At 47.7% G+C, this 23489-nt stretch overlaps 2 protein-coding genes and 3 non-coding genes across 6 annotated transcripts in view; all 5 read left to right on the forward strand.

Moving 5' to 3' along the window:
• SPG7 (SPG7 matrix AAA peptidase subunit, paraplegin) overlaps nucleotides 1–4243 on the forward strand; it is a 150227-nt gene extending 145984 nt beyond the window's left edge. For both annotated transcript variants that reach the window (XM_063945539.1, XM_063945540.1), the window contains exons 16-17: nucleotides 592–669; nucleotides 3244–4243. In XM_063945539.1, coding sequence (XP_063801609.1) covers nucleotides 592–669; nucleotides 3244–3444 — 279 coding nt within the window. In that variant the 3' untranslated portion in view covers nucleotides 3445–4243. The remainder of the gene's footprint in view (nucleotides 1–591; nucleotides 670–3243) is intronic.
• Nucleotides 4244–12341: 8098 nt separating this feature from the next.
• On the forward strand, nucleotides 12342–16696 carry RPL13 (ribosomal protein L13). The gene is made up of 6 exons (XM_063945542.1): nucleotides 12342–12432; nucleotides 13222–13338; nucleotides 13751–13892; nucleotides 14237–14410; nucleotides 14707–14763; nucleotides 16499–16696. Exons 2-6 carry the CDS (start codon nucleotides 13235–13237, stop codon nucleotides 16655–16657), a joined length of 636 nt encoding a protein of 211 aa, XP_063801612.1. The 5' UTR covers nucleotides 12342–12432; nucleotides 13222–13234; the 3' UTR covers nucleotides 16658–16696.
• On the forward strand, nucleotides 13417–13501 carry LOC134971120 (small nucleolar RNA MBII-202). Its single transcript, XR_010190247.1, has one exon. It is a non-coding gene; the product is annotated as a small nucleolar RNA MBII-202 (small nucleolar RNA).
• On the forward strand, nucleotides 14097–14168 carry LOC134971123 (small nucleolar RNA MBII-202). The gene has a single exon (XR_010190249.1). It is a non-coding gene; the product is annotated as a small nucleolar RNA MBII-202 (small nucleolar RNA).
• On the forward strand, nucleotides 14562–14642 carry LOC134971122 (small nucleolar RNA MBII-202). Its single transcript, XR_010190248.1, has one exon. It is a non-coding gene; the product is annotated as a small nucleolar RNA MBII-202 (small nucleolar RNA).
• Nucleotides 16697–23489: the final 6793 nt, after the last annotated feature.

A 23489-nucleotide genomic window follows, 5' to 3' on the forward strand; every position in this document is an offset into this window, starting at 1 on the left:
TCGTAACAGTCTTGTCTAGACTCTAGAGCACAGGTTCTCAAACTCGATCCTCAGGACCCCACACAGTTCATGTTTTGCAGGTCACCTGTAGATTTTTAAGATGTGACAGTTGGTGATACACAGTGTAGCTGCAGGGTAACATGGAAAACGTGAACCGTGTGGGGTCCTGAGGACCGAGTTTGAGAACCACTTGTCTAGAGGTTACATGATCTATTTAAAAATACAATATTGTGCCAATGATACTTTGTTTAAGGGAGAGCCGTACACCCCTCAGTATAAGATCATGGGGGCAATCCTTATGGCTTTCATCCTCCCCTCCAGTGATGTCATATCCTAGTGGGGGTAGGTACAACAATGGTCTGACTGCTCAGATTGGGTTGAGTGGGCTGTTATTGCATGTACTTGTAGCATAATCCCCAGTGGTGTTAAAGCGGTTTTAGGATGGGCGATTTTCCTGTTGCCATCAGGTGGATAAGACACAGATAGAAGTTCCTAAGCCGGTGAAGCTATAAAACCATTTTGCATCTGCAGATTTTGCGGTTCAAGCATGACTCCTATTGTGTAGGTTCCTGATGTTCTCTTTCCTCTCAGGAAGCCCAGCAGCTTGTGGCATCAGCTTACAAGTGTACAGAGAGCCTTCTGCAAGAGAACAAGGACAAACTGCAGGTGGTGAGTATTCAGTGTGATCTGTGCAGCTCATGGTGCCACTAGGAACAATTAGAATACACTGAGTGATGCGAAGACTTGTGTAATCCCATGTACAATCTCATTCACATATAGTTGTTGTTATTGCTGCTTACATAGAAGCAGCAGCGATAGCACTAATATGGTGATGCAGCAGGGGGCGTCACACCTCCTGCTGCATTACTGATCCAAGGATCTTCCCTGGCACCATCGGGCGGCTTTCAGCACCCATGGAGACTGAGATCCCTGGCCTCGTCCCACCCCCTAAAAGACAGCGACACGCCTCTGATTTCACAAACGGAGTCCATCTTTTCCCACCCCCCACCACAAATGGCATCAGACTGTATTATACCGTTCCTGCGTCCTGTGCTGCAGAACGGGTCCTGCACATGTGCAAAGTAGCGAACATCAGCACATTGCGCATGAGGGTGCACCTCCAACCACATCTGAATGACGGCCCTTGTGCGGAGCGGGGTGCTGTCCTGTGTAATCCGTAGGCAGACATATCCTTATCGTTGTCACCCTCACACTAGTCTTGAAAGATAATCTCTCTCTTTACTGAGGCCCAGTTAGAACAAACCTCCATGGTATAAACTGAAAAATACAATATAGTTCACATTAAGGTGGTCATTCCGAGTTGATCGCTAGCTGCTTTCGTTCGCAGCGCACCGATAAGGCAAAAAAACGGCACTTATGTGTATGGGGCGCAATGCGCACGCGCGACGTACTTTCACAACAGCCGATGCAGTTTCACACAAGGTCTAGCTATGCTTTTCAGTCGCACTGCTGGCCGCAGAGTGATTGGCAGGAAGTGGGTGTTTCTGGGTGGTAACTGACGGTATTCAGGGAGTGTGTGCAAAAACGCAGGCGTGTCACATACAAACGCAGGCGTGCCTGGGGTAACGCAGGCGTGGCTGGCCGAACGCAGGGCGTGTTCGTGACGTCAAAACAGGAACTAAATAGTCTGTAGTTATCGCTAGCTAGGAGTAGGTCTGGAGCTACTCTGAAGCTGCTCATAATAATTTTGTAGCCGCTCTGCGATCCTTTCTTTCGCACTTCTGCTAAGCTAAGATTCACTCCCAGAGGGCGGCGGCTTAGCGTTTGCACGGCTGCTAAAAGCAGCTAGCGAGCGAACAACTCGGAATGAGGGCCTGAGTGAGAGACTACATCGCCCACAATACACCCAGGGAACCCTAACAAGTGTAACTACTGCTGCACCTGCTCCCTGCCTCAGCCTGATTGCCCAGGGGAGAGCGGACCAGAGGGGATCCGGTCTGAAGATCGACAGTGTCTAGGTCGACAATGTTTAGGTCGACCACTATAGGTCGACAGTCACTAGGTCGACATGGATGGAAGGTCGACAGGGTTTCTAGGTCGACATGTGCTAGGTCGACCGGTCTAAAGGTCGACATGAGTTTTTCACATTTCTTTTCTTTTTTTGAATTTTTTCATACTTAACGATCCACGTGGACTACGATTGGAACGGTAAAGTGTGCCGAGCGAAGCGGTAGCGGAGCGAAGGCACCATGCCCGAAGCATGGCGAGCGAAGCGGTGCACTAATTTGGGATCCCGGTCACTCTACGAAGAAAACGACACCAAAAAAAAAAAATCCTCATGTCGACCTTTAGACCTGTCGACCTAGCACATGTCGACCTAGAAACCCCGTCGACCTTCCATCCATGTCGACCTAGTGACTGTCGACCTAAACATTGTCGACCTAGACACTGTCGATTTGATGAACCACACCCGGACCAGAGACCTCTCTGGTAAAAGGGGAAAGTATACCAAGTCTTGAGTTAGATGGTGATCTATTTACTAAGATGTTTAGATTCTTTGACATAAAATGCTAATACTGTAAGGCTGCTTAGTAATATAAGACTATTTATTAAATGTTGACCTCTATGGCTTGTGCCTCATGTTTTTCTATGGTCACAGAATCCATGATGTGTACTGTTCTTATATTTGAATGCTGGGGTACATTATGCCATATGCTGCTACAAAACCTAGTGATGCGATATCTCTATGGATCTCTTGTGCTGCTTAAAAATGTATCCACTTCTCTAACCTGTAACTTTAACGTGGAATAATCAGTAACCTCTTCCAGGTTATGCTGGGTACTCACTGGCAGATATGTCAGCCGTTCAATTGAACAGCCGACATATTGTTGGTACAGGGTGTGTACCTTTGTATGTCTGAATGACGTAGTTCACAGGCATATCGTGTTGGCACTGCAGCCCAGCCGATGGCTGATATATCTGCGTGTATTTTGGCACATCGTGCTATGTTCACCCATACACTTACTGCAGGGGACACTGGTGACTGACAGCACAACTGGGCAGGTACATGTAAATGCCCGCCCATTTGTGACGTGAGGCACAACACATCAGGCCATTGATCAGTAAGTGTGTATGCACTTACCGATTGTTAGATGGGTCGGTGGACTGGAATGCCGGCCGCTCCATCGGCCTAGTGTGTACCCAGCTTTAGGCTCTCCGATTGCAGTGTCTATCATTCCCAGTAAGAATGTATAACCTGCAGCTTTCATCCTGTCTTCTCAGCTGGCCAGCGCCCTACTGGAGAAGGAAGTTATAAACTACAACGACATAGAAGCCCTGATTGGTCCCCCTCCACACGGGCCCAAGAGAATGATTGCGCCACAGAGCTGGATTGAGGCTGAGAAGGACATACAAGACAGCGGGGAGGAGCCAAGCGTACCACCAGCTCGCAAAAATGAGGAGGAAGTAGTAAATGCTACATGACATCCACCTGAGATAGAGGCATTTTCTGAAAGCCTACATGTGGTCCCTATAACAGTGGCCAGACAAGGCCATTTACCACGGGGATGTCATATTGTCTCTAGCTGTGTTAGAATAAGTCTCAGCTGAGGTGTCCAAGACAACATATCGCATTGGTATATGCTGCTGGGATATTCTGTAACAGTCACCACGATGTCTGCCTATGAACCTTACAGGAACCCCCAGACTACAGTAGGCTGAGCTGATTCTATGCGGCCATGGACAGTGGCCAGGTAATCCTAGCTCAGCAAGCCTTGAGGCCTTGGTCTTTTACTCGATATACTACTTAAAGTATGTCTGGATGAGAATGTGCAGATTTTGGGCCTAATTCATGGTTGATCGCCTAGAAGCAAAATCTTTCTCTAATGGGCAACACCATGTTGCACTGTGGGGGGGGGGGGGGGGATGTAACATGTGCAGAGAGAGTTAGATTTGGGTCTGGTGTGTTCAAACTAAAATCTAAATTGCAGTGTAATAATAAAGCAGACCGTATTTACCCTGCACAGAAACAAAATAACCCACCCAAATCTAACTCTCTTTGCACATGTTACATCTGCCAGCCCCCCCACACTGCACTGCTCATGGTTTTGCCCATTAGATAAAGATTTTGCGATCAACCCTGAATTAGGCCCTTGACTCCCCCATCTTGCAAATACACTGTAACTTACCAGTTATAATTTTGGTTTCTAGTTTATATATAATTAATCTGGTTGTGTTGTAAAATATTGTGAATAAAAAAATAAATAAAAGGACTCTGATACAAGCATCAGCAATAATGGTTTCAGTAGTGATGAAAACCACATCATATATGTCTGTGCCTAAGACCAGCTGCAACGCCTGTTCCTGCCCAGGGATGTGGAGTCAGTAAGCCTAAGCTCTGACATCTCTATGTTACTAATGGAGGGCTTGGAGTGGAAGGTTTGGCCTATCAACTCCACTGCCCTGTTCCTGACTGTCCGTCACCTGTAGCATCTTATTTGTTTGTTTTGCTATAGATACAATATTTAATGGGGTGCACTACAAGGAACTCCTACCCAGGGACGTGCAGTCAGGGGAGGCAGTGCCTCCCCTGTCATTAATGAGTAAAATAATACAAAGAAGATACTTATGACACATATTCTGTGTCATAAGTATCTCCTTTATTATTCCAATCATTATAAGGTGTAAAGTGGGGTTGGGAGGTACCGATCGTGGTGCCTCCCGTTGTGAATGGGAAAGGTGTGGGAGCGGGGGGCGGGCGGGGACAAGCCATGGGCAAGAAAAGCCCATTGAAATTACATGGGAAAGTGGCACCATTAGAGGTGCCGCTTTCATACAGAGACGTGCTTTCAACCTATGAAAGCACGCCCCTGTCAGTGAGGCCACATTGATTGGCCAGCGGATCCGTCACTGGATCCGCTGTTAATCACTGTGTGGGGGTCGGTGGCGGCGGAGGTGCGGGATGCGGCGGAGGTGCGGGCGGCGGTGGGACGCGGCAGTCAGGGCCATTCTGCAGAGTTTGGCAGCGGAGCAGTATCCATTTCAAAAATAGCGCCTCAGTGTCCTTTTTAAAGTTCAAGATGGCCGCCGCGAGCCAATCACGGCTCGCCATCGCCCCGCCCCCTCCCGCTGACTTATATAAGCGCGAGGCAGCGGCGTCAGTCCGACGGCGGAGGATGAGCAGAGAAGAGCTCCTGAAGTCAGAAGGCGCCAGAAGTCCTGGATGGGCGGCGGCTATGCAAAAGAGCTTAGCAGCCGCCGCCCACCAGGTGAAGACGCCGGAAGCCCTGGGACGGCGGCGGCCATGCAAAAGAGCTTGAAGGTCGCCGCCTCCCAGGTGAAGACGCCGGAAGCCCTGGGGAGGTGACGCCCCCCCAGGTGAAGACGCCGGAAGCCCTGGGGAGGTGGAGCCCCCCCAGGTGAAGACGCCAGAAGCCCTGGGAAGGTGGCGACCACGCAAAAGAGCTTAAAGGCTGCCACACCCAGGTGAAGACCCTGTGTAATAAAACTTTTTTAAATACAGTGTTGTGGTTTTTTTTTTTTATATTTTCTTTACAGGTGGACTACAGGTGCCAGTGGGCCTTTTATGTCCAAGCATGCTGGCACTTGTAGTTCTAGAAGTGCCAGCATGCTGGGACCTGTAGGCCACCTGTAAAGAACAATATTGGCATACAATGAACCCCGCACCCACCGTCACCAAGGGTGCGGGGCATAGACCTGGGCTATCAGCCCAGTGCTGGTTGTTGCTCGGGAGGGGGGACCCCATTTACATTTTTGGGGGCCCCACTTTCCGAGGAATTCCAGTCCTGGGCTGACTGGCTTGGGGGGCACTTTAATGGCATGGTAGGGGGACCCCACACTGAGTGTCTTCCCTGCTATGGCATTACTCCCCTGGCTGGTTCTGCCTGGTGCTGGTTTTAGTGGGGGGGGGGGGGGCTACACTTTTTTTCCCCCTCAGTGGGGAGGGTGTTTAGCTACCAGTGCCTCCCCAGCCAGCGAGCTCACCGCACATCACTGCTCCTACCCCCAGAGATGAATGACATTTGGAAGTTTGACCAACTGGCCGCATCTATTATCAATACAGTTTAAGTGTACTTAAGTCAATGGAATGAAGACTACCACATGCCGAGACATTGATTGGAGTTTACCTTGCTGGCAGGAAGGCCACAATTAGAGCTTAGGGGGTTTGTTGCTATTACACACAATACACTGCACCACAGAGCTACTGACGGTTATTGTATTAAATACACGTTAAAAAGCTGATCAGCAACAGGATTTGGAAAGTTGCCCTTAAATTCTGCAAAAAGAGTTGAAAAAAACAACAGTATTATATATTTTAGTAATTTTGTACATGACGCAAGGTGTGTGTACATACACAAAAATGTATTTGATTCTATTTCATATACACCTTATATACACAGTTTAAAGATCATTTTATATTTTTGCATTAAACAAACTTTGTGTACATTGACCCATCAGAGAGCAAAGGTGTCACTATCTTAGGGCCTAATTGAGATCTGATCGCAGCAGCAAATTTGTAAGCTAATGGGTAAAACCATGTGCACTGCAGGGGGGGGGGGCAGATATAACATGTACAGAGAGAGTTAGATTTGGGTGGGGTGTGTGCAAACTGAGATCTTAATTGCAGTGTAAAAATAAAGCAGCCAGTATTTACCCTGCACAGAAACAATACAACCCACCCACATCTAACTCTCTCTGCACATGTTACATCTGCCCCACCTGCAGTACACATGGTTTTGCACACAAACAACGGCAGGGTCCTCAGTATTAAGCTAATGTTGATGTCATGCATTAATAAAGCAAAATATACAGATATGACACATACACTGAAAACTTGCGGCAATGCAGTATTAGAAAGTTTTCATAATGTAAAATGGTTTGCTGCTAAATATAATATTTAAAGGATAACTGAACTCCAAAATGGAAACTTGCAAATGTGACGCATGATAGTAAATTACATACCGCAGTGTTAAAGAAAGCAGAATTATGTCAATGGCAAAATGGAAATGACCAAAGGTTCCCCTCTGCTACAGGAGAGAAGATTAAGGTGTAGGCTTGCTGCAACATCAGTGGGCATGACTCTGTAACCTATACTAAACATTTCTGTCACCAGTTGCACAAGTTTGTCGTCTTCTGCTGTTCCACATGTGAGAGATACACCATTCTCCCAGACAATGGCCCTCATTCCGAGTTGTTCGCTCGCTAGCTGCTTTTAGCAGCATTGCAAACACTAGGCCGCCGCCCTCTGGGAGTGTATCTTAGCTTAGCAGAATTACTAAGGAAAGGTTAGCAATTCGGGTGGTCTTCAGTATGCCGACTGTTGGGATCCCGGCGCCGGAATCCCGACAGCCGGCATACCGACACTTTTTCTCCCTCGTGGGGTTCCACGACCCCCCTGGAGGGAGAATAAAATAGCGTGGCACGCGTAGCGAGCCCGCAAGGGGCTCTTTTGCGCTCGCCACGCTGTCAGTATGCCGGCGGTCGGGCTCCCGGCGCCGGTATGCTGGTCGCCGGGAGCCCGGCCGCCGACATACCATACTACACCCAGCAATTCTGCTATTAAATATTTCCCTGCAGTTTCTGAGTAGCTCCAGACCTACTCCTAGATTGCGATCACTGCAGACTGTTTGGTTCCTGGTTTGCCATCACAAACACTCCCTGCGTTCGGCCAGCCACTCCCCCGTTTCCTCAGCCACTCCTGCGTTTTCGTCTGACACGCCTGCGTTTTTTAGCACACTCCCGGAAAACGCTCAGTTACCTCCCAGAAACACCCACTTCCTGTCAATCACTCACCGATCAGCAGAGCGACTGAAAAGCGTTGCTCGCCCCTGTGTAAAATTGCATCGTTTTGTGTGAAAGTACTTAGCGCGTGCGCCCTGCGGCCCATACGCATGCGCAGAATTGCTGGTTTTTAGCCTGATCGCAATTCTGCTAAAAACGGCAGCGAGCGAACAACTCGGAATGACCACCAATGTCTTTTCACTAAAGGACAGACCAGACACCATGCTGCAAAGATTTAACAAAGGGCCTGATTCAGAGATGGATTAAAATGGAATGCTGCACGCAAGCAGCTTTGCATTTCCGTCCAATCTCCAGGAGGGGCATGGAGGAGAAATCTCAGTAGAAGAGATGCCACCTGCGTGTCACTGTGATCCCAGCACTGCGACTGACGTTGCAAGCTGGGAGCCAACATCTCGACCATTGGTCGCAACGCTCCACGCAGCTGGTCCACTGAGTCAGCCTAAGCTCCCTGACGGAAGCAGGACAGCGAGGCCAGGAAGTCTGTGTGGTAACACGCAGCCCCCTGGCTCTCCCCTCCTGGAAAAAAGGGACAACATGCCTGCGTTTCTAGGAACGCAGTCCTTCTTACGTCTCCTCCCTACCCCCTCCACACCATTGCCCGTCAATCCGGCAGTGGCAGAGGGGAACTGCGGGCGTCAATGCAAGGCCTGTTATGTGCATGCGCAGAATGGACCCTGCGCAGCCACAGATTCCGGTTCATCAGGACCTGCGCCAACCTCTGAATCAGGACCCACGTACAAACATCTCAGCTCTCCGTTATTTTCTATATCTCAGGTAATACTTGGGTTTTCATATGGAATAATGTAAATAATTAGCTTTACTTGCTTATTAGCCTTTTGCTTTGATATAAGGATATAGGTTAAGGTACTGAAATAACATACCCAGGTCCAGTACTTTGGCTATTAAAACACTATTGCCTCTGACGGGAAGAATTCGATATCCCGGCTGTCGGGATCCCAGCGCTCAGTATACCAGCTCCAGGGTCCCAACTGCAGGGATACCGACAACTATTCTACCTCTTGGAGTGTCCACAACACTCCTGGAGGGAGAATAAATAGCATGGCGCGCTTATGGTGCCACCGTGCCCACAGCGTTGAGCCAGCAAGGGGCTTGTTTGCACTCGCCCCACTGCCGGGATCCCAGCATCGGGATATCGTAGTAGACCCGCCTCTGACAATTTATTATTATTATTTATTAACAGTTTCTTATATAGCACAGCATATTCCGTTGTGCTTTACAATTAGAGCAACAGTAATAGAACAAAACTGGGTAAAAACAGACAGACATAGAGGTAGGAAGGCCCTGCTCACAAGCTTACAATCTATAGGGAAATAGGCATTTATACACAAGGATAGACGCTACCTATTGCATAATGGGGGTCATTGCGACCCGATCGCAGCATGCTTTCGTTCGCACAGCTGTGACCGGGTCACTACTGCGCACGCTCGTCGTTGCAACGATGCTGACTACCACAAGAAGATTGACTGCAGGAAGGCGTTCCGGGGTGGCAACTCACCGTTTGGAGACGTTTTCGGGGAGTGGTAAGGAAAACGCAGGCGTGTCCAGGCGAACAGAGGGTGGATGTCTGACGTCAAAGCCGTGCCCATCATCGCTGGAGCCATCGCACAGAGTAAGTATGTCCAGGGCTGGTCTTGTTTTGCAGGAAAAAAAATTTAGCATAGCAGGGCTGCACAAGCGTTCACAGCCCTGCTATGCTAAAATACACTCCCCCATAGGTGGAGATTAGTTGATCGCACCAGCAGCAAAAAGTTGCTTGGAGCGATCAACTCGGAATGAGGGCCAATGATCCACCAGATTGCTAGGTTCTTAATGGGTTGTATGATATGATCACCCAGCAATATTGGAAGAGAAAATGTGAGGTTGTGTGTACTGTATAGAGAGGATGTGATTAGAAAGAGAAGCATTGAAGGTTATGTGGGTTGTTCTGGAATTTGATAGGCTTGTCTGAAGAGGTGAGTTTTCAGGGAATGTTTAAAGGTTTGGAGACTAGAGATGAGTCGTATTGTGAGTGGGAGGGCATTCCACAGAGTGGGTGAAGCATGGATAAAGTCTTGTAATTTTGAGTGGGAACAAGTAATACGTGTGGATAAGAGACGCAGATCTTCTGCAGAGCGGAGGGTCTGGTAGGGAGATATTTTGAGATGAGTGAAGAGATGTATGTTGGTGCAGTTTGGTTAATAGCCTTGTATGTAAGTAAAAGTATTTTATATTGAATACGGTAGAATACCGGTAGCCAATGGAGGGACTGAGCGGATCTGTAGACGATGAACGTCTAGCGAGGAAGATCAGCCTCGCAGCTGCATTCAAAATGGATTGTAGTTGTGAGAGCCTGTGTTTGGGAAGACCAGTAAGGAGACCATTGCAATAATCAATGCGGGAGATGATGAGTGCATGGATTAGAGTTTTTGCAGGGTCTTGTGTAAAATAAGGACGTATTTTGGATATGTTATTTAGATGCATGTAACATGATTTGGAGACAGATTAAATGTGTGGAATAAAGGACAGTTCAGAGTCAAGGATGACACCTAGGCAGCGAGCTTGTGGGGTAGGGTGGATAGTCCCATTGTCAACAGTTATGGAGATATCAGGTTGGTAACTACTTTTGGCTGGCGCGAAAATAATTCTGTTTTGGAAATGTTGAGTTTGAGGTGGTGAGATGACATCCAAGATGAAATAGCAGACAGGCATTCAGCGACACGGACCAATACAGATGGTTATAAATCTGGGGAGGATAGGTAGATTTGAGTATCATCAGCGTACAAATTATATTGAAATCTGAAGGAGCTGATTAGTTTACTAAGAGATGAGGTATAGTTTGAGAAAAGCAGAGGACCTAAGACTGAGCTCTGCGATACTCCAACTGATAGAGGTAGAGAAGAGGAGGTAGAATCGGAGAAGTTAACACTGAAAGAGCGATTAGAGAGGTAGGATAAGAACCAAGTAAGGGCTGTGTCCTGAAGACCTAGGATTTTAGTGTTTGTATGAGAAGAGAGTGGTCAACAGTGTCAAAAGCAGCAGAGAAATCTAGAAGAATAAGAAGTGTGTAATGGCCTTTAGATCTAGCAGTGACCAGATTGTTCACTACTTTGGTCACTGCCGTCTCTGTGGAGTGTTGGGAACGAAAGCCTGACTGAAGTGGGTCTAGTAAGATGTGGGAGTTAAGAAAGTGTGTAAGGCAAATGTAGGCAAGTCTCTCAAGTAGCTAATTACATAACTGATGAGAATTGCTGATGACATAACTAGATAGAAAGCTGCTAGGTCTGACATAAAAGCTTGCAGTCCTAATATACATGGCTAAAGATAACACTTTCAGGAGACAATGGGGGTCATTCCGAGTTGATCGCACGCTGCAACTTGCTGTAGCCCGTGCGAGCAACTAGACGCCGCCTATGGAGGAGTGTTTTTTTGCATAGCAAGACTGCGATCGCTTGTGCAGCCCTGCTATGCAAAAAAAGTTTTGTGTAGAACAAGACCAGGGTAAGAGTTACTTACCCTGTGCGATTAATCCAGCGTTGCAGGTCCCGGAATTTATGTCAGATATCCGCCCTTCAAATGCCTCGACATACCTGCGTTTGGATATCCACACCCAGAATACGGTGAGTTGACGCCCGGTTCCACCTTCCTCCTGTCAATCTTCTTGCGGTCGCCGCTGCGACCGCTTTCTTCATTAGCAGCGTTGCTGCCCGGCGACAGCCGTCTCTGCCGTAGCTGGGCATCGATGTGCCTGCGCAATGCGCCCACCGCTCCCGACACGATTGCACGGCTGTGAAAAAACGCAGCATGCGATCGGGTCGGAATGACCCCCAATGTCATGATCCAGGAGACCAGCAAATATCACTCCAATACCTCTGTTGTTCTAATAAGACGTAGACATCGGATGCATATCACCCTATAGTCGCAAAGCATGGCCGTCCAAAGTAAGACGCCTGAACCATTGTAGCCGTGTATGGGAATGCAGTCGCAAGTAGAACGCCCCCAAAACAGCTGCGATGCATTTGCGTTTCAGTCACGATTCCCTTGTTACTACCATATTTGATTTTCTATATATATTAAGTTGTTGGATAAAGTGTATCCTGGACTAAGTAGTGCTGTGGGTTTTACATTCAGGGGGAGAGGTAATAAATCTTCTAAAGAGGACAAGTGGAGAGGTTGTTTATAGCAACCCATAAGCTTCTGTCAGTATCTTGTACATTCTTTAAAATAACTAGAATCTGGCTGCTATGGGCAACATCTCCACTTGTAGAAAGTTTGATACTGCATATATGACCCTTAGTGGAAACTTCATTTCTACACAATGGATGTGAGGTATGGGAACATCACGCCTTCCAACACCCCATAGAGGTGTAGCAACATGAGGTGAGAATCTGAATTTAGAATAGTAAACTGCAAGAGGCAGGGACTTTTTATTTTATGCTTATACATTTATGTACAGCATACGTAGTACAACAACACAGCCATTAATGATATGGGCACGCGTCACGCTGCTGTTCCTGGCGGAAGTTAACCTCTCATTCTCAACTTTCCCATTGGCTATAGATTTGTCTCGCTTGTGATTGGCTTAAGCGTCTCATATCCCATAATGCATCAATACCAGTCTTCCTTTCTATTCGGCCATTTTCCTCTGTGGAGGTATGTTTGTGAGAGTCGCGGCTACAATCGGTTCTATCTGCCGCCATCCTCTCTCGCCGGTGCCCGGCCTGTGCCGGGGAGGGATGGGGTATGTCCCCCGGCTCCCGGGCGTGCAGCTTGTTGGGATATGCGGTGCAGGTTTACAGGATACCACTGGTATATCGCCTGTGCCTGGGCCCGTTGCCGGGGAGTGTAATGTGCTGCACGCCGGGCATGGGGGAGCTGGCGGCACAGCGCCGACGGGTAAGATCTGTAGTACAGCATGGGGATAGACTGAAGAGGGGCCCCTGAGATCTAGGGAGGGGCCCAGTGGTTACCTTGGAATATGTCTATGTATGGTGGGATGGTTAACACTACTGCCTCACAGCGTTGAGGTCATGGGTTCGATCCCACCATGGCCCTGTGTGGAGTATGTGTTTACTGGGATGTACTAAAAGGATGATCACAGAAAGGGATGTGATCATCCTTTTAGTACATCCCTGTGTTTACTTTCCCCATGCGTGCAAGGGTTTCCTCCAGATACTCTGGTTGTGTCCCATACTCCAACCATATACGGACAGGTTAATTGGCTCCTAACCAAAACCAACCATAGTGTATGTGGCACGGAATATAGATTGTAAGATACACTGGACTGATGTGAGTGGCCAAATATTCTTTGTAAAGTGCTGTAGGGTATGTACACTACGTAAATAACTGGTTATAAAACATATATTAGTAGTAGTGTGTGTTTGTGTTAGATGTATACCCCTGGCATCTCATTGAGGTCTTCCATGTGTTTCCGCACTGTAGGAAATAAGCAGCCATGGCCCCCAGCAGGAATGGCATGATCCTGAAGCCGCACTTTCATAAGGATTGGCAGAGACGAGTGGCCACTTGGTTTAACCAGCCCGCCAGGAAGCTTCGCCGGTGAGTAGAAAAACACAGATTAGACAGGTTACTACCCCTGCTTTATATGGCTGTGAACACTGTGCCTGCGGTCAGGTGATGACAACTTCTCCGGAATCTCTGCATGTTCTGTGATGATCTCACATTTGAACCCTTTTCTAGCTGATGACTGTAGAATGTGTTGCAGCATAGTGCAAGGGTTAGGCAACCAGTGATACCCCAGCTGCTGTGGAACTACACCTCTCAGCATGCGGACACAGTTGTGGCATTCCGTAACTGCAAATCTGCCAGAGCATGCTAGAAGGTGCATTTTCACAGCAGCTATGTCGCAGGCTGCCTATACCTGTGCTAGTGTCATATTTCATTATCCAGAGCTGTGTGCTCTAACCGTACCTCTATCCTACACTGACTTTGTATAATGTTTCCCATGCAGACGCAAGGCACGGCAAGCTAAAGCCCGTTTGATAGCTCCAAGACCCGTTTCGGGCCCAGTCAGGCCGGTGGTGAGGTGTCCAACAATCAGATATCACACAAAGCTGCGAGCTGGTAGAGGCTTCAGCCTGGAGGAGCTTAAGGTGAGTTTCCCCAGATACACTGTAGCCACTAATGCATGCTATGAGACCCTAAAGACTCCTGTGGTGGTATTAAAGAAGTTAATATGGGCTGTGGAACTGAGATCTTTGTAATCTTGCCTGGCGTATGTCCGCACCATTATCAAGTGATCATGCTGCAGTGTTGCTTCCTTGCTAGACTTCTCCATACCAGGTCTTTCAGCCGTGTGATGACTCACTCCGGAATCTCTGCATTTCTGTGATGATCCCCTGAACCCTTTATTCTGATGGCTGTTTGTCCCTTTTTAATGACTCATTTGAGGTTTTTTTGTTGTCCTTATGACAATTATTTTTATCTCCTCCCATAGGCTGCTGGCATAAACAAGAAGGTCGCCCGTACTATTGGCATATCTGTGGACCATCGTCGCCGCAACAAATCTACAGAATCCCTGCAGACCAACGTGCAGAGGCTGAAGGAATACCGTTCCAAACTGATTATCTTCCCACGCAAGCCCTCTGCTCCTAAGAAGGGAGACGCCTCTGTAAGTGGTACACTGATATCTGTCTGCTTACCCATGTTTAGCTCATGCTTTATACATGCAAGCTATGTTGGCATTTGCCATCCAAAACTGGTGCTGATTCACTTGCGTGCATGGCTGCCTGTATACAACATGTGCGGCCGGCACAGTCAGATGATGACAATTTCTCCGGAATCTCTGCATCCCTGTGATGATTCGAGTTTGAACCCTTTTCCAGCTGATGACTGTAATCTTCTGTATGTATTCTGCTCTGTAAGATACAGATCTCTTAACCATAGTTTCCTCTAAACCCTTTGCAGGCGGAAGAGTTAAAGATGGCCACACAGCTGACAGGCCCCATCATGCCAATTCGCAACGTAAGTTTGGTCTATGAAACTGGAAATTTATAGAACGCTCTCTGCATATTCACACACAGGGACCTATTCAATTGCTTTGCCCCTCTGCTAACACTTAGGGGAGCAAAACTGAGCAATTCAATTGTTGCTCTGTTTAGACGCCCGGTAGCCACAGGGATGATTTCTTCTCGCAGCCTCCTGAGGTGACCAATTGCTAGCTGCGGGAACCCTGCTTACAAATCTGCAGAGGCAGGATTGTTTCCATGCAGGCATGTGGTAGAGGTAAAGAAAAAGCTGCATTAAATACACCCCTCTGCATTTAATGCACGGGAAAATACCTATAGACAGTGTATCCTAATCGGTGTCATCAGAAATTGCTCTGTGTTTTGGCATTTTTTGGGAGCTTGCAGTGCACATAGCAGCCGCAGTTATGGTTGCCCCTGTTTACCATGGAAGTCACTCACAACCCTATAGATTTCTATCCTTCATAGATTAACACTCCTTCTTGCATAACTCCGGAGTGGTGTCCTTATACACGTCCTATTTGCATCATATGGTAATAAAGTGAGGCCCTGCCGCTGGTGCAGATTTCTGTCACTTCATTCTTCCTGATTGGTGCGTTGTGCTGGCATCATAGCCACACCTTTCATTAGTGTTCTTGCTACTTAGGGGTAGTATTGTTATCCCAAAAGTATTTGCGCAAAGTCTCAAAGTAAGCTACCAGACATGCCAGCGTCCGCGTTCAGGATACCCATGCTTTGTACTTTTTGTTGAATTATTGATTTGACTAAAACGCGTATTTATTGAGCTTATCTGTTGGGATGCGCCAGACAGGGTTATTTGGCAATGTTTTGGAATAGGTGAATGTGAACTCATCTGTAGGTGACATTTGTGGCCTGTGTCCAGGGTACCTAAGGTAGATGTGTTCAGCTGAGCACTGAATAGGAAGATTAGCTTGTCTCTGATTCTGCCCACAATGTTGGGTGGTTTCCAGACCCGAAAGCCACACCTGACATAATATTACATCGGATCCTTCAGGTCAATTGGAACTGTTAAATGCTTTAGGTTCTCACTGAGGGGTCTGTGTACTAAGCATTAAAGAGATAAAGTATCAGCTGAACTGCCATAGTTCACTTCCTGTAACATGTCTGTTAAGAGCTGATTGGCTGGTACTTTATCTCTTTCCAAGCCTTAGTATATAGACCCCTAAGGGAGCTAGGTGTGCTTACATTACACGGACATGTTTGTTCTGCACGCTCTGCTTTTTCTAATCACCTGAATGTACCTGGTTCAGTTTTGAAGAGAAACAATTGTGAAGTTGTAGCCAGTATGCAAAGGTATCTGGATACTTCTCTTGTGGGTGTGACTATAGCAAACATCCGATAATGACGTGACTTATGTGAGCACCATGTACTTGTAATTGCTCAATGGTTTACCCACTGAGTTTTTGGAGCATACTGTGGGCAAATGCTGGTCGATATTCACGAGTGAAAACTCCCTACAGACTACCACCCAGGGCAAAAGATGTATAGCGATGGGATTTTTAAACACCCTATGTATTGTGTGCTGTAATTGTTAGCTCACTTGCCAAGTGAGGTTCAGCGGTGGGGCATGAGTTATAAAGGGTATAGTTGTCTGCAGTGAGGCCCCTTTTGCTTGTGATGTCAAATTTACTTTAAGAAAAAAATGTGCACTTTAATATGAGAGGACCCCCCTGTAGCCATAGCTCACTCTTCTGTCATTTCCTGTCTCTTAGGTCTACAAGAAAGAGAAGGCAAGAGTCATCTCGGAGGACGAGAAGAACTTCAAAGCTTTTGCCAGTCTGCGTATGGCACGTGCCAACGCAAGGCTCTTCGGCATCCGTGCCAAGAGAGCCAAGGAAGCTGCAGAACAGGATGTGGAGAAGAAAAAGTAATCCTTTCCATTGTTCTGTTAATAAAGACTACGTTCTGTACCTGTCCCTCTTGAGTGTTTTTATGACAAGGATGTTCTGAGAGCACTGGTACCGTCCCGTACTACTGGTGGTGGTCCTGCCAGCTGCTTACACTGCATTCACTCCGTGGGTGAGGAACTTGATGCAGGATACCAATGTATTCCATATACTGCCAGTGTGACATTGAGCACTAGATATAGTTTGTACCTTGATAATCCATTGCGTCGATGTTTATAACTGGGCTCTGTGTGCTGTGATTGTGTGGGTGTGACATTGGCAGGTGAGTTACTGCGGAATACCAGTCCTAGGTCTGTAACGTCAAGATGTTTCTTCAGATATCTCTTATTAGGAATGAATATTCTGGATAAATATCTGTCGTACCCATCCCTGCCACTGGTGCTACAGATGTTAGAGCTGCTCTGTACAAGAAATGCTTTGCACGCTTATAATGACAACTATAATGCGGTGGCTGTGCACTTGGGTAAAATCTACAGTAGGGCACATATAAGCCAATAAGCTAGCTACCTGCTTTATATAGGGGAAAGTCCTGCAAAGGTGTAAACGGCTCAACTTCCAAATTGTTCTTGCTTTTAACACTTCAAATGGTAAATGATTTTAAGTTGTCAAAATTTAAGCTAACTAACCAAAGAGCAGATTTAATGAGTTATTCTTATCACTCATTACTAATGTTATAAGGTGCTCCTGTCATTTTTCCAAATGCATGACAGGAGCTGATTGGCTGGAGCACCATTTAACATTTGTAAATTGCCAACTGCATTTAGCTGACTTGCTGAATCGGCTTACTGTGCAGAAAAACTGCTACTTCTCTTCCACCGAATAATCAGGCACTTGGGTTTAAATAGTATAAATTGTCCTTTGAAGACATGGGGCTGGATTAAATGGTGTCCGAGATCGCTGGAGGTGCGGGATGTTGGTTAATCTCAGATGTGTTTTTTGGGACAATCACTTAAAGGCATGGCTTTGCCTTGTAAGTGATTGCGCCTTTAATAAATAAATTGGCCAGCATCCTGTACTTTCAGCAGTCACGGATGCCATTACATCCCACTGCTGATTTTCTCTAAAAAGCTGGGACTTGTGGGTTTTTCTTCCACCATTACTGAAAAACAATTTAACACTTTAAAAAGTTGGTATTTTGCCTCTTTATTGGGGACCAGGATGTCTTTGTCACTTCATGCACTTCTGCCGGGTTGCTTTTTTGTGTGTGCTGGGAGCGGCGGGCGCTGTACTGCTAGTCGTGGAAGCTAACCTTATGCGGTTTCCATCATCCGGTGGCAGTGGTGCTGTTTATAAAGACTCCCCTCCGAAATCTCCTCCACACCGGCGGCCGTAGCACGCCCGCCCACAACATGGAGCGGCGGCAGTAGATTGGCCGCTTGTCTTGGAGTCCTGTTGTAGTTGGAGATGACCGTTCAATCCCGGACCCTCACTTCTTAGCAAGTGGGGAAGGGATCGTGTGCTGCCTAGCTGACACGGCCGTGCTTCTCCTGCAAGCACCCACATGGCAGCAGCGACTGGAGGCAGTACAATCCCGTACCCACACTTCTTAGTAAGTGGGGAAGGAATTGCCTGTAAAAATAACAAGTACTCCAGTGACCCCTATGGATTCAAAGAAAAGGATTTACCTGGTAAGTACCAAAATCCTACTTTTTTTGTAGAGAGACTGTGTGCTCGCAGCAAATGACCATTTCTAAGTGAACCTTGCATATCTTGGATGCATGCAGTGCTGCCAAGTACATGGGTTTTATGATTTGAGTTCATAGTTGCAAAATCCCATCTAATAAAATGGACCCCTTACAACTGGTTTCCAGGTAGACTTGCTGCAGGTTTTGTATAGCTAATATTACACCGCTCAGCTTTACCACTTCATAGATGAGTTTTAGGACGTATGCCTATCGTTACAGAAACGTATTGGAATATGTTCTGAAACTTATGGATGTTTCTTTTTCATCCACTAGGGGTCACTGGAGTATGCTTGAGATATGGATGGGCATTAACAGGGATAGGCATATTTAAATTGGTAACCCTCCACCCCCTCCATACTCCCAGGGTACCTCAGTGTTTGTGTGCCTACCTGGCTGAAGCACAGAAAAGAGTTCTCTACAATTCACTTTTGTTACAACATTGCTCTTATGTCCTAGAGGATGTTGGGGTCCACATTAGTACCATGGGGTATAGATGGGTCCACTAGGAGCCATTGGCACTTGAGTTTGAGTGTGTGGGTTGGCTCCTCCCTCTATGCCCCTCCTACCAGACTCCATTTAGAAAATGTGCCCAGAGGAGCTGGTCACAGCTAGGGGAGCACCTAGGAGATTTCTAGTTTTATGGGAGTTTGGCACAGAGAGGCTGCTGGCAACAACCTCCCTGCGTCGTGGGACTTAAGGGGGAGAGTAGAGTCCAACCCTGAGAGGTTAATGGCCACTATCTCCGCTGACAGGACACTGAGCTCCTAAGGGTGATGATCGTTAGCCGCCCCAGACAGCCGCTCACTCCTGCAGCATGCCGCCACCCCCTAACAGCCAGAAGATTCAGGTGGCGAGTGAGTCACCGGTGCCCTGACAAGCGGGGAGCCGGTGTGAAGATGGCAGCAACAAGGTAGGAGCGCAGTACTAACTGCGCTCCAGAGTCTCAGCGGTACATCAGTGCGGCGTCAGGAGGGGCGCCCTGAGTTAGCGACGAAATACCCTACACTGGTCACTACTGGGCTTCCAGGGACCTCTGTAATGCTGATTGCTACAAAACCTCCAGCCAGTATAAAATTCAAAAGTGTGGGAAGATGTGCCATCAGCAAGGGGGTGGAGCTTCTCAGTGTACCCAGCGGAGTTCAGCGCCATTTTTCTCCCCGCAGTGACAGAGACGCTGACAGGGGCGTGCTGTCCCTCCACAGGGCTCCAGCTACCATGTGCGGTACCAGGGGGTTGTAGAAGGAGGGGGGGAGGGAGGCTGTGTATATTACTGTGTAGTCGATTAGGTACACAGTCAGCGCCAGGTATTTCTGTTATAATTACCTAAGTGAAGCGCTGTGTTTCTCTGAAGGTACTTGGCGGGGAAACTGTGTCTGACATTTTCCTGTGTGGGTGTATGTTTTTTTCACACAGCCATGTCCAGGGATCCTGTGTCTTATGCTGCGGAGGAAATTTCTTCTCCTGAGGAATCCATTCCATGTACCCAAGATTGTAATGTCTTGTCCCAGATCCCTGTTAATGAGCCAGAGTGGCTGACTTCTATTAAGGGAATGATCTCTCGGATATCTGCTAGGGTAGCTCATACTGAGACTGAAACTCAGGTTTTAAAGAGTTCTATGGCTGTTTGGTCAGGTTCTGCTCCTATTTCTTCTAAATCCTCTAACATATACCCACAGAAACGAGCACTTGCACAGATTATGCAAGATGACACAGATACCGACTCTGACACGGCAGACTGTGATGGGGATGTGCTGAGGAGGGGGGGGGGGGGGTGCAGCTCATGATTGAGGCCATGAGAGATGTGTTAAACATTGCTGACACACCACCTGAGCAGGTTGAGGAGACTTTATTCAAAGACAATAAGACAGCCTCGATAACCTTCCCTGCGTCAAAAGAATTAAACGCTTTATTTGTAAAATCCTTGGAAACCCCGGGAGCAAAAATTCCAATCTCCAAAAGGGTTCTGGTTGCTTTTCCCTTCCCTGATGAGGATAGGAAAAATGGGAAAACACACCCATAGTTGACGCATCTGTTTCCAGACTGTCAAAAGAGGTGGTTTTACCTGTCCCTGGATCTACTGCATTAAAAGAACTGGCTGATAGTAAAATTGACACTACACTCAAATCCATATACGCTGCTTCAGGGGTGGCATTAAGGCCTACTATTGCCTGTGCATGGATTTCTAAAGCTATAGAAAAAGTGGTCAGGCACGTTATTAGTGGACTTCGATACAATGGATAGAAGTGACATTAAACTGTTTTTACGTAACATACGGGACTCTGCGGTGTTCGTGGTGGAATCCATGCAGGACCTGGGTACTCTGAATGCACAGATTTCTTCCATGTCGGTCTCAGCTCGCAGGGGACTCTGGCTACGCCAATGGTCTGCAGACGCGGAATCCAGGAGAAGTGTGGAGAACCTACCCTACACAGGTCAGGCTCTATTTGGGGATGCGTGGATCTCCACCGCAACCGCGGGTAAGTCACCCTTTCTTCCTTCGGCTTCGCCTTCTACGAAAAAACCCTTTTCTCTGACGTCCTAGTGGATGCTGGGAACTCCGAAAGGACCATGGGGAATAGCGGGCTCCGAAGGAGGCTGGGCACTCTAGAAAGATTTATAACTACCTGGTGTGCACTGGCTCCTCCCACTATGACCCTCCTCCAAGCCCCAGTTAGATCTTGTGCCCGGCCGAGGTTGGATGCACACTAGGGGCTCTCCTGAGCCTCTAGAAAGAAAGTATAGAATTAGGTTTTTTATTTTCAGTGAGACCTGCTGGCAACAGGCTCACTGCAGCGAGGGACTAAGGGGAGAAGAAGCGAACTCGCCTGCTTGCAGCCGGATTGGGCTTCTTAGGCTACTGGACACCATTAGCTCCAGAGGGATCGACCGCAGGCCCAGTCCTTGGTGTTCGGTCCCGGAGCCGCGCCGCCGTCCCCCTTACAGAGCCAGAAGCAAGAAGAGGTCCGGAAAATCGGCGGCAGAAGACATCAGTCTTCACCAAGGTAGCGCACAGCACTGCAGCTGTGCGCCATTGCTCCTCATACACACTTCACACTCCGGTCACTGAGGGTGCAGGGCGCTTGGGGGGGGGCGCCCTGAGCAGCAATAAAAACACCTTGGCTGGCAAAAATACCACAATATATAGACCCAGAGGCTATATATGTGGTAAATACCCCTGCCAGAATCCAGAAAAAAGCGGGAGAATAGGCCGCGGAAAAGGGGCGGAGCTATCTCCCTCAGACACACTGGCGCCATTTTCTCTTCACAGTGCAGCTGGAAGAAAGCTCCCCAGGCTCTCCCCTGTAGTTTTCAGGCTCAAAGGGTTAAAAAGAGAGGAGGGGCACTAAATTTAGGCGCAATATTGTATATACAAGCAGCTATTGGGGAAAAGTCACTCAGTTATAGTGTTAATCCCCACATTATATAGCGCTCTGGTGTGTGCTGGCATACTCTCTCTGTCTCCCCAAAGGGCTTTGTGGGGTCCTGTCCTCAGAGCATTCCCTGTGTGTGTGCGGTGTGTCGGTACGGCTGTGTCGACATGTTTGAGGAGGAGGCTTATATAGTGACGGAGCAGATGCCGTTAATGTGATGTCTCCCCCTGTGGGGCCGACACCAGAGTGGATGGTTAGGTGAAAGGTATTAACCGACAGTGTCAACTCCTTACATAAAAGGGTGGATGACGTAACAGCTGTGGGACAGCCGGCTTCTCAGCCCGCGCCTGCCCAGGCGTCTCAAAGGCCATCAGGGGCTCAAAAACGCCCGCTCATTCAGATGGCAGACACAGATGTCGACACGGAGTCTGACTCCAGTGTCGACAAGGTTGAGACATATACACAATCCACTAGGAACATCCGTGACTTGATCCCGGCAATAAAAAATGTGTTACACATTTCTGACATTAACCTCTAAAAATGGGTTTTTATGTTTGGGGAGAAAAAGCAGGCAGTGTTTTGTTCCCCCATCAGATGAATGAAGTGTGTGAAAAGCGTGGGTTCCCCCTGATAAGACACTGGTAATTTCTAAAAAGTTACTGATGGCGTACCTTTTCCCGCCAGAGGATAAGTTACGCTGGGAGATATCCCCGAGGGTGGATAAGGCGCTCACACGGTTGTCAAAATAGGTGGCACTTTGAAGGTACCTGTTGATAAAAAGCAGGAGGTTATCCTGAAGTCTGTATTTACACACTCAGGTACTAGACTGAAACCTGCAGAGCGTGCTGCTGCAGCGTGGTCGATGACCCTGTCAAACATACTAGTTTGCTAACATGAGAACATATTAAAGACGTCGTCTTATATATGAGGGATGCACAGAGGGATATTTTGCCGGCTGGCATCCAAAATAAATGTAATGTCCATTCTGTCAGGAGGGTATTAGAGACCTGTCACTGGACAGGTGATGCTGACTTTAAAAGGCGCATAGAGATTCTGCCTTATAAGGGTGAGGAATTATTTGGGGATGGTCTCTGGGACCTCGTATCCGCAGCAACAGCTGGGAAGAAATATTTTTACCTCAGTTTTCCTCACAGACTAAGAAAGCACTGTATTATCAGGTACAGTCCTTTCGGCTTCAGAAAAGCAAGTGGGTCAAAGGCGCTTCCTTTCTGTACAGAGACAAGGGAAGAGGGAAAGAGCTGCACCAGTCAGCCTGTTCCCAGAATCATAATTCTTCTCTCGCTTCCTCTGAGTCCACAGCATGACGCGGAGGCTCCACAAGTGTAGCCAGGTACGGTGGGGGGCCGTCTCAAAAATTTCAGCGATCAGGGGGCTCGCTCACAGGTGGATCCCTGTTTCATTCAAGTAATATTTCAGGGGTACAAGCTGGAATTCGAGATGTCTTCCCCCCGCCGTTTCCTCAAATATGCCTTGCCGACAACTCCCTCAGGCAGGGAGGCTGTGCTAGAGGCAATTAATAAGCTGTATTCCCATCAGGTAATACTTAAGGTGCCCCTACTTCAACAAGGACGGGGTTACTATTCCACACGGTTTGGGGTACCGAAACCGCATGGTTCGGTGTGACCCTTTTTTATATTTAAAATCCTTGAACACATACATAAAAAAATTCAAGTTCAAGATGGAATCGCTCAGGGCGGTTATTGCAAGCCTGGACGAGGG

The sequence above is a fragment of the Pseudophryne corroboree genome, chromosome 11 (assembly GCF_028390025.1).
Source record: "Pseudophryne corroboree isolate aPseCor3 chromosome 11, aPseCor3.hap2, whole genome shotgun sequence".
NCBI classification, from domain to species: Eukaryota; Metazoa; Chordata; class Amphibia; order Anura; family Myobatrachidae; genus Pseudophryne; species Pseudophryne corroboree.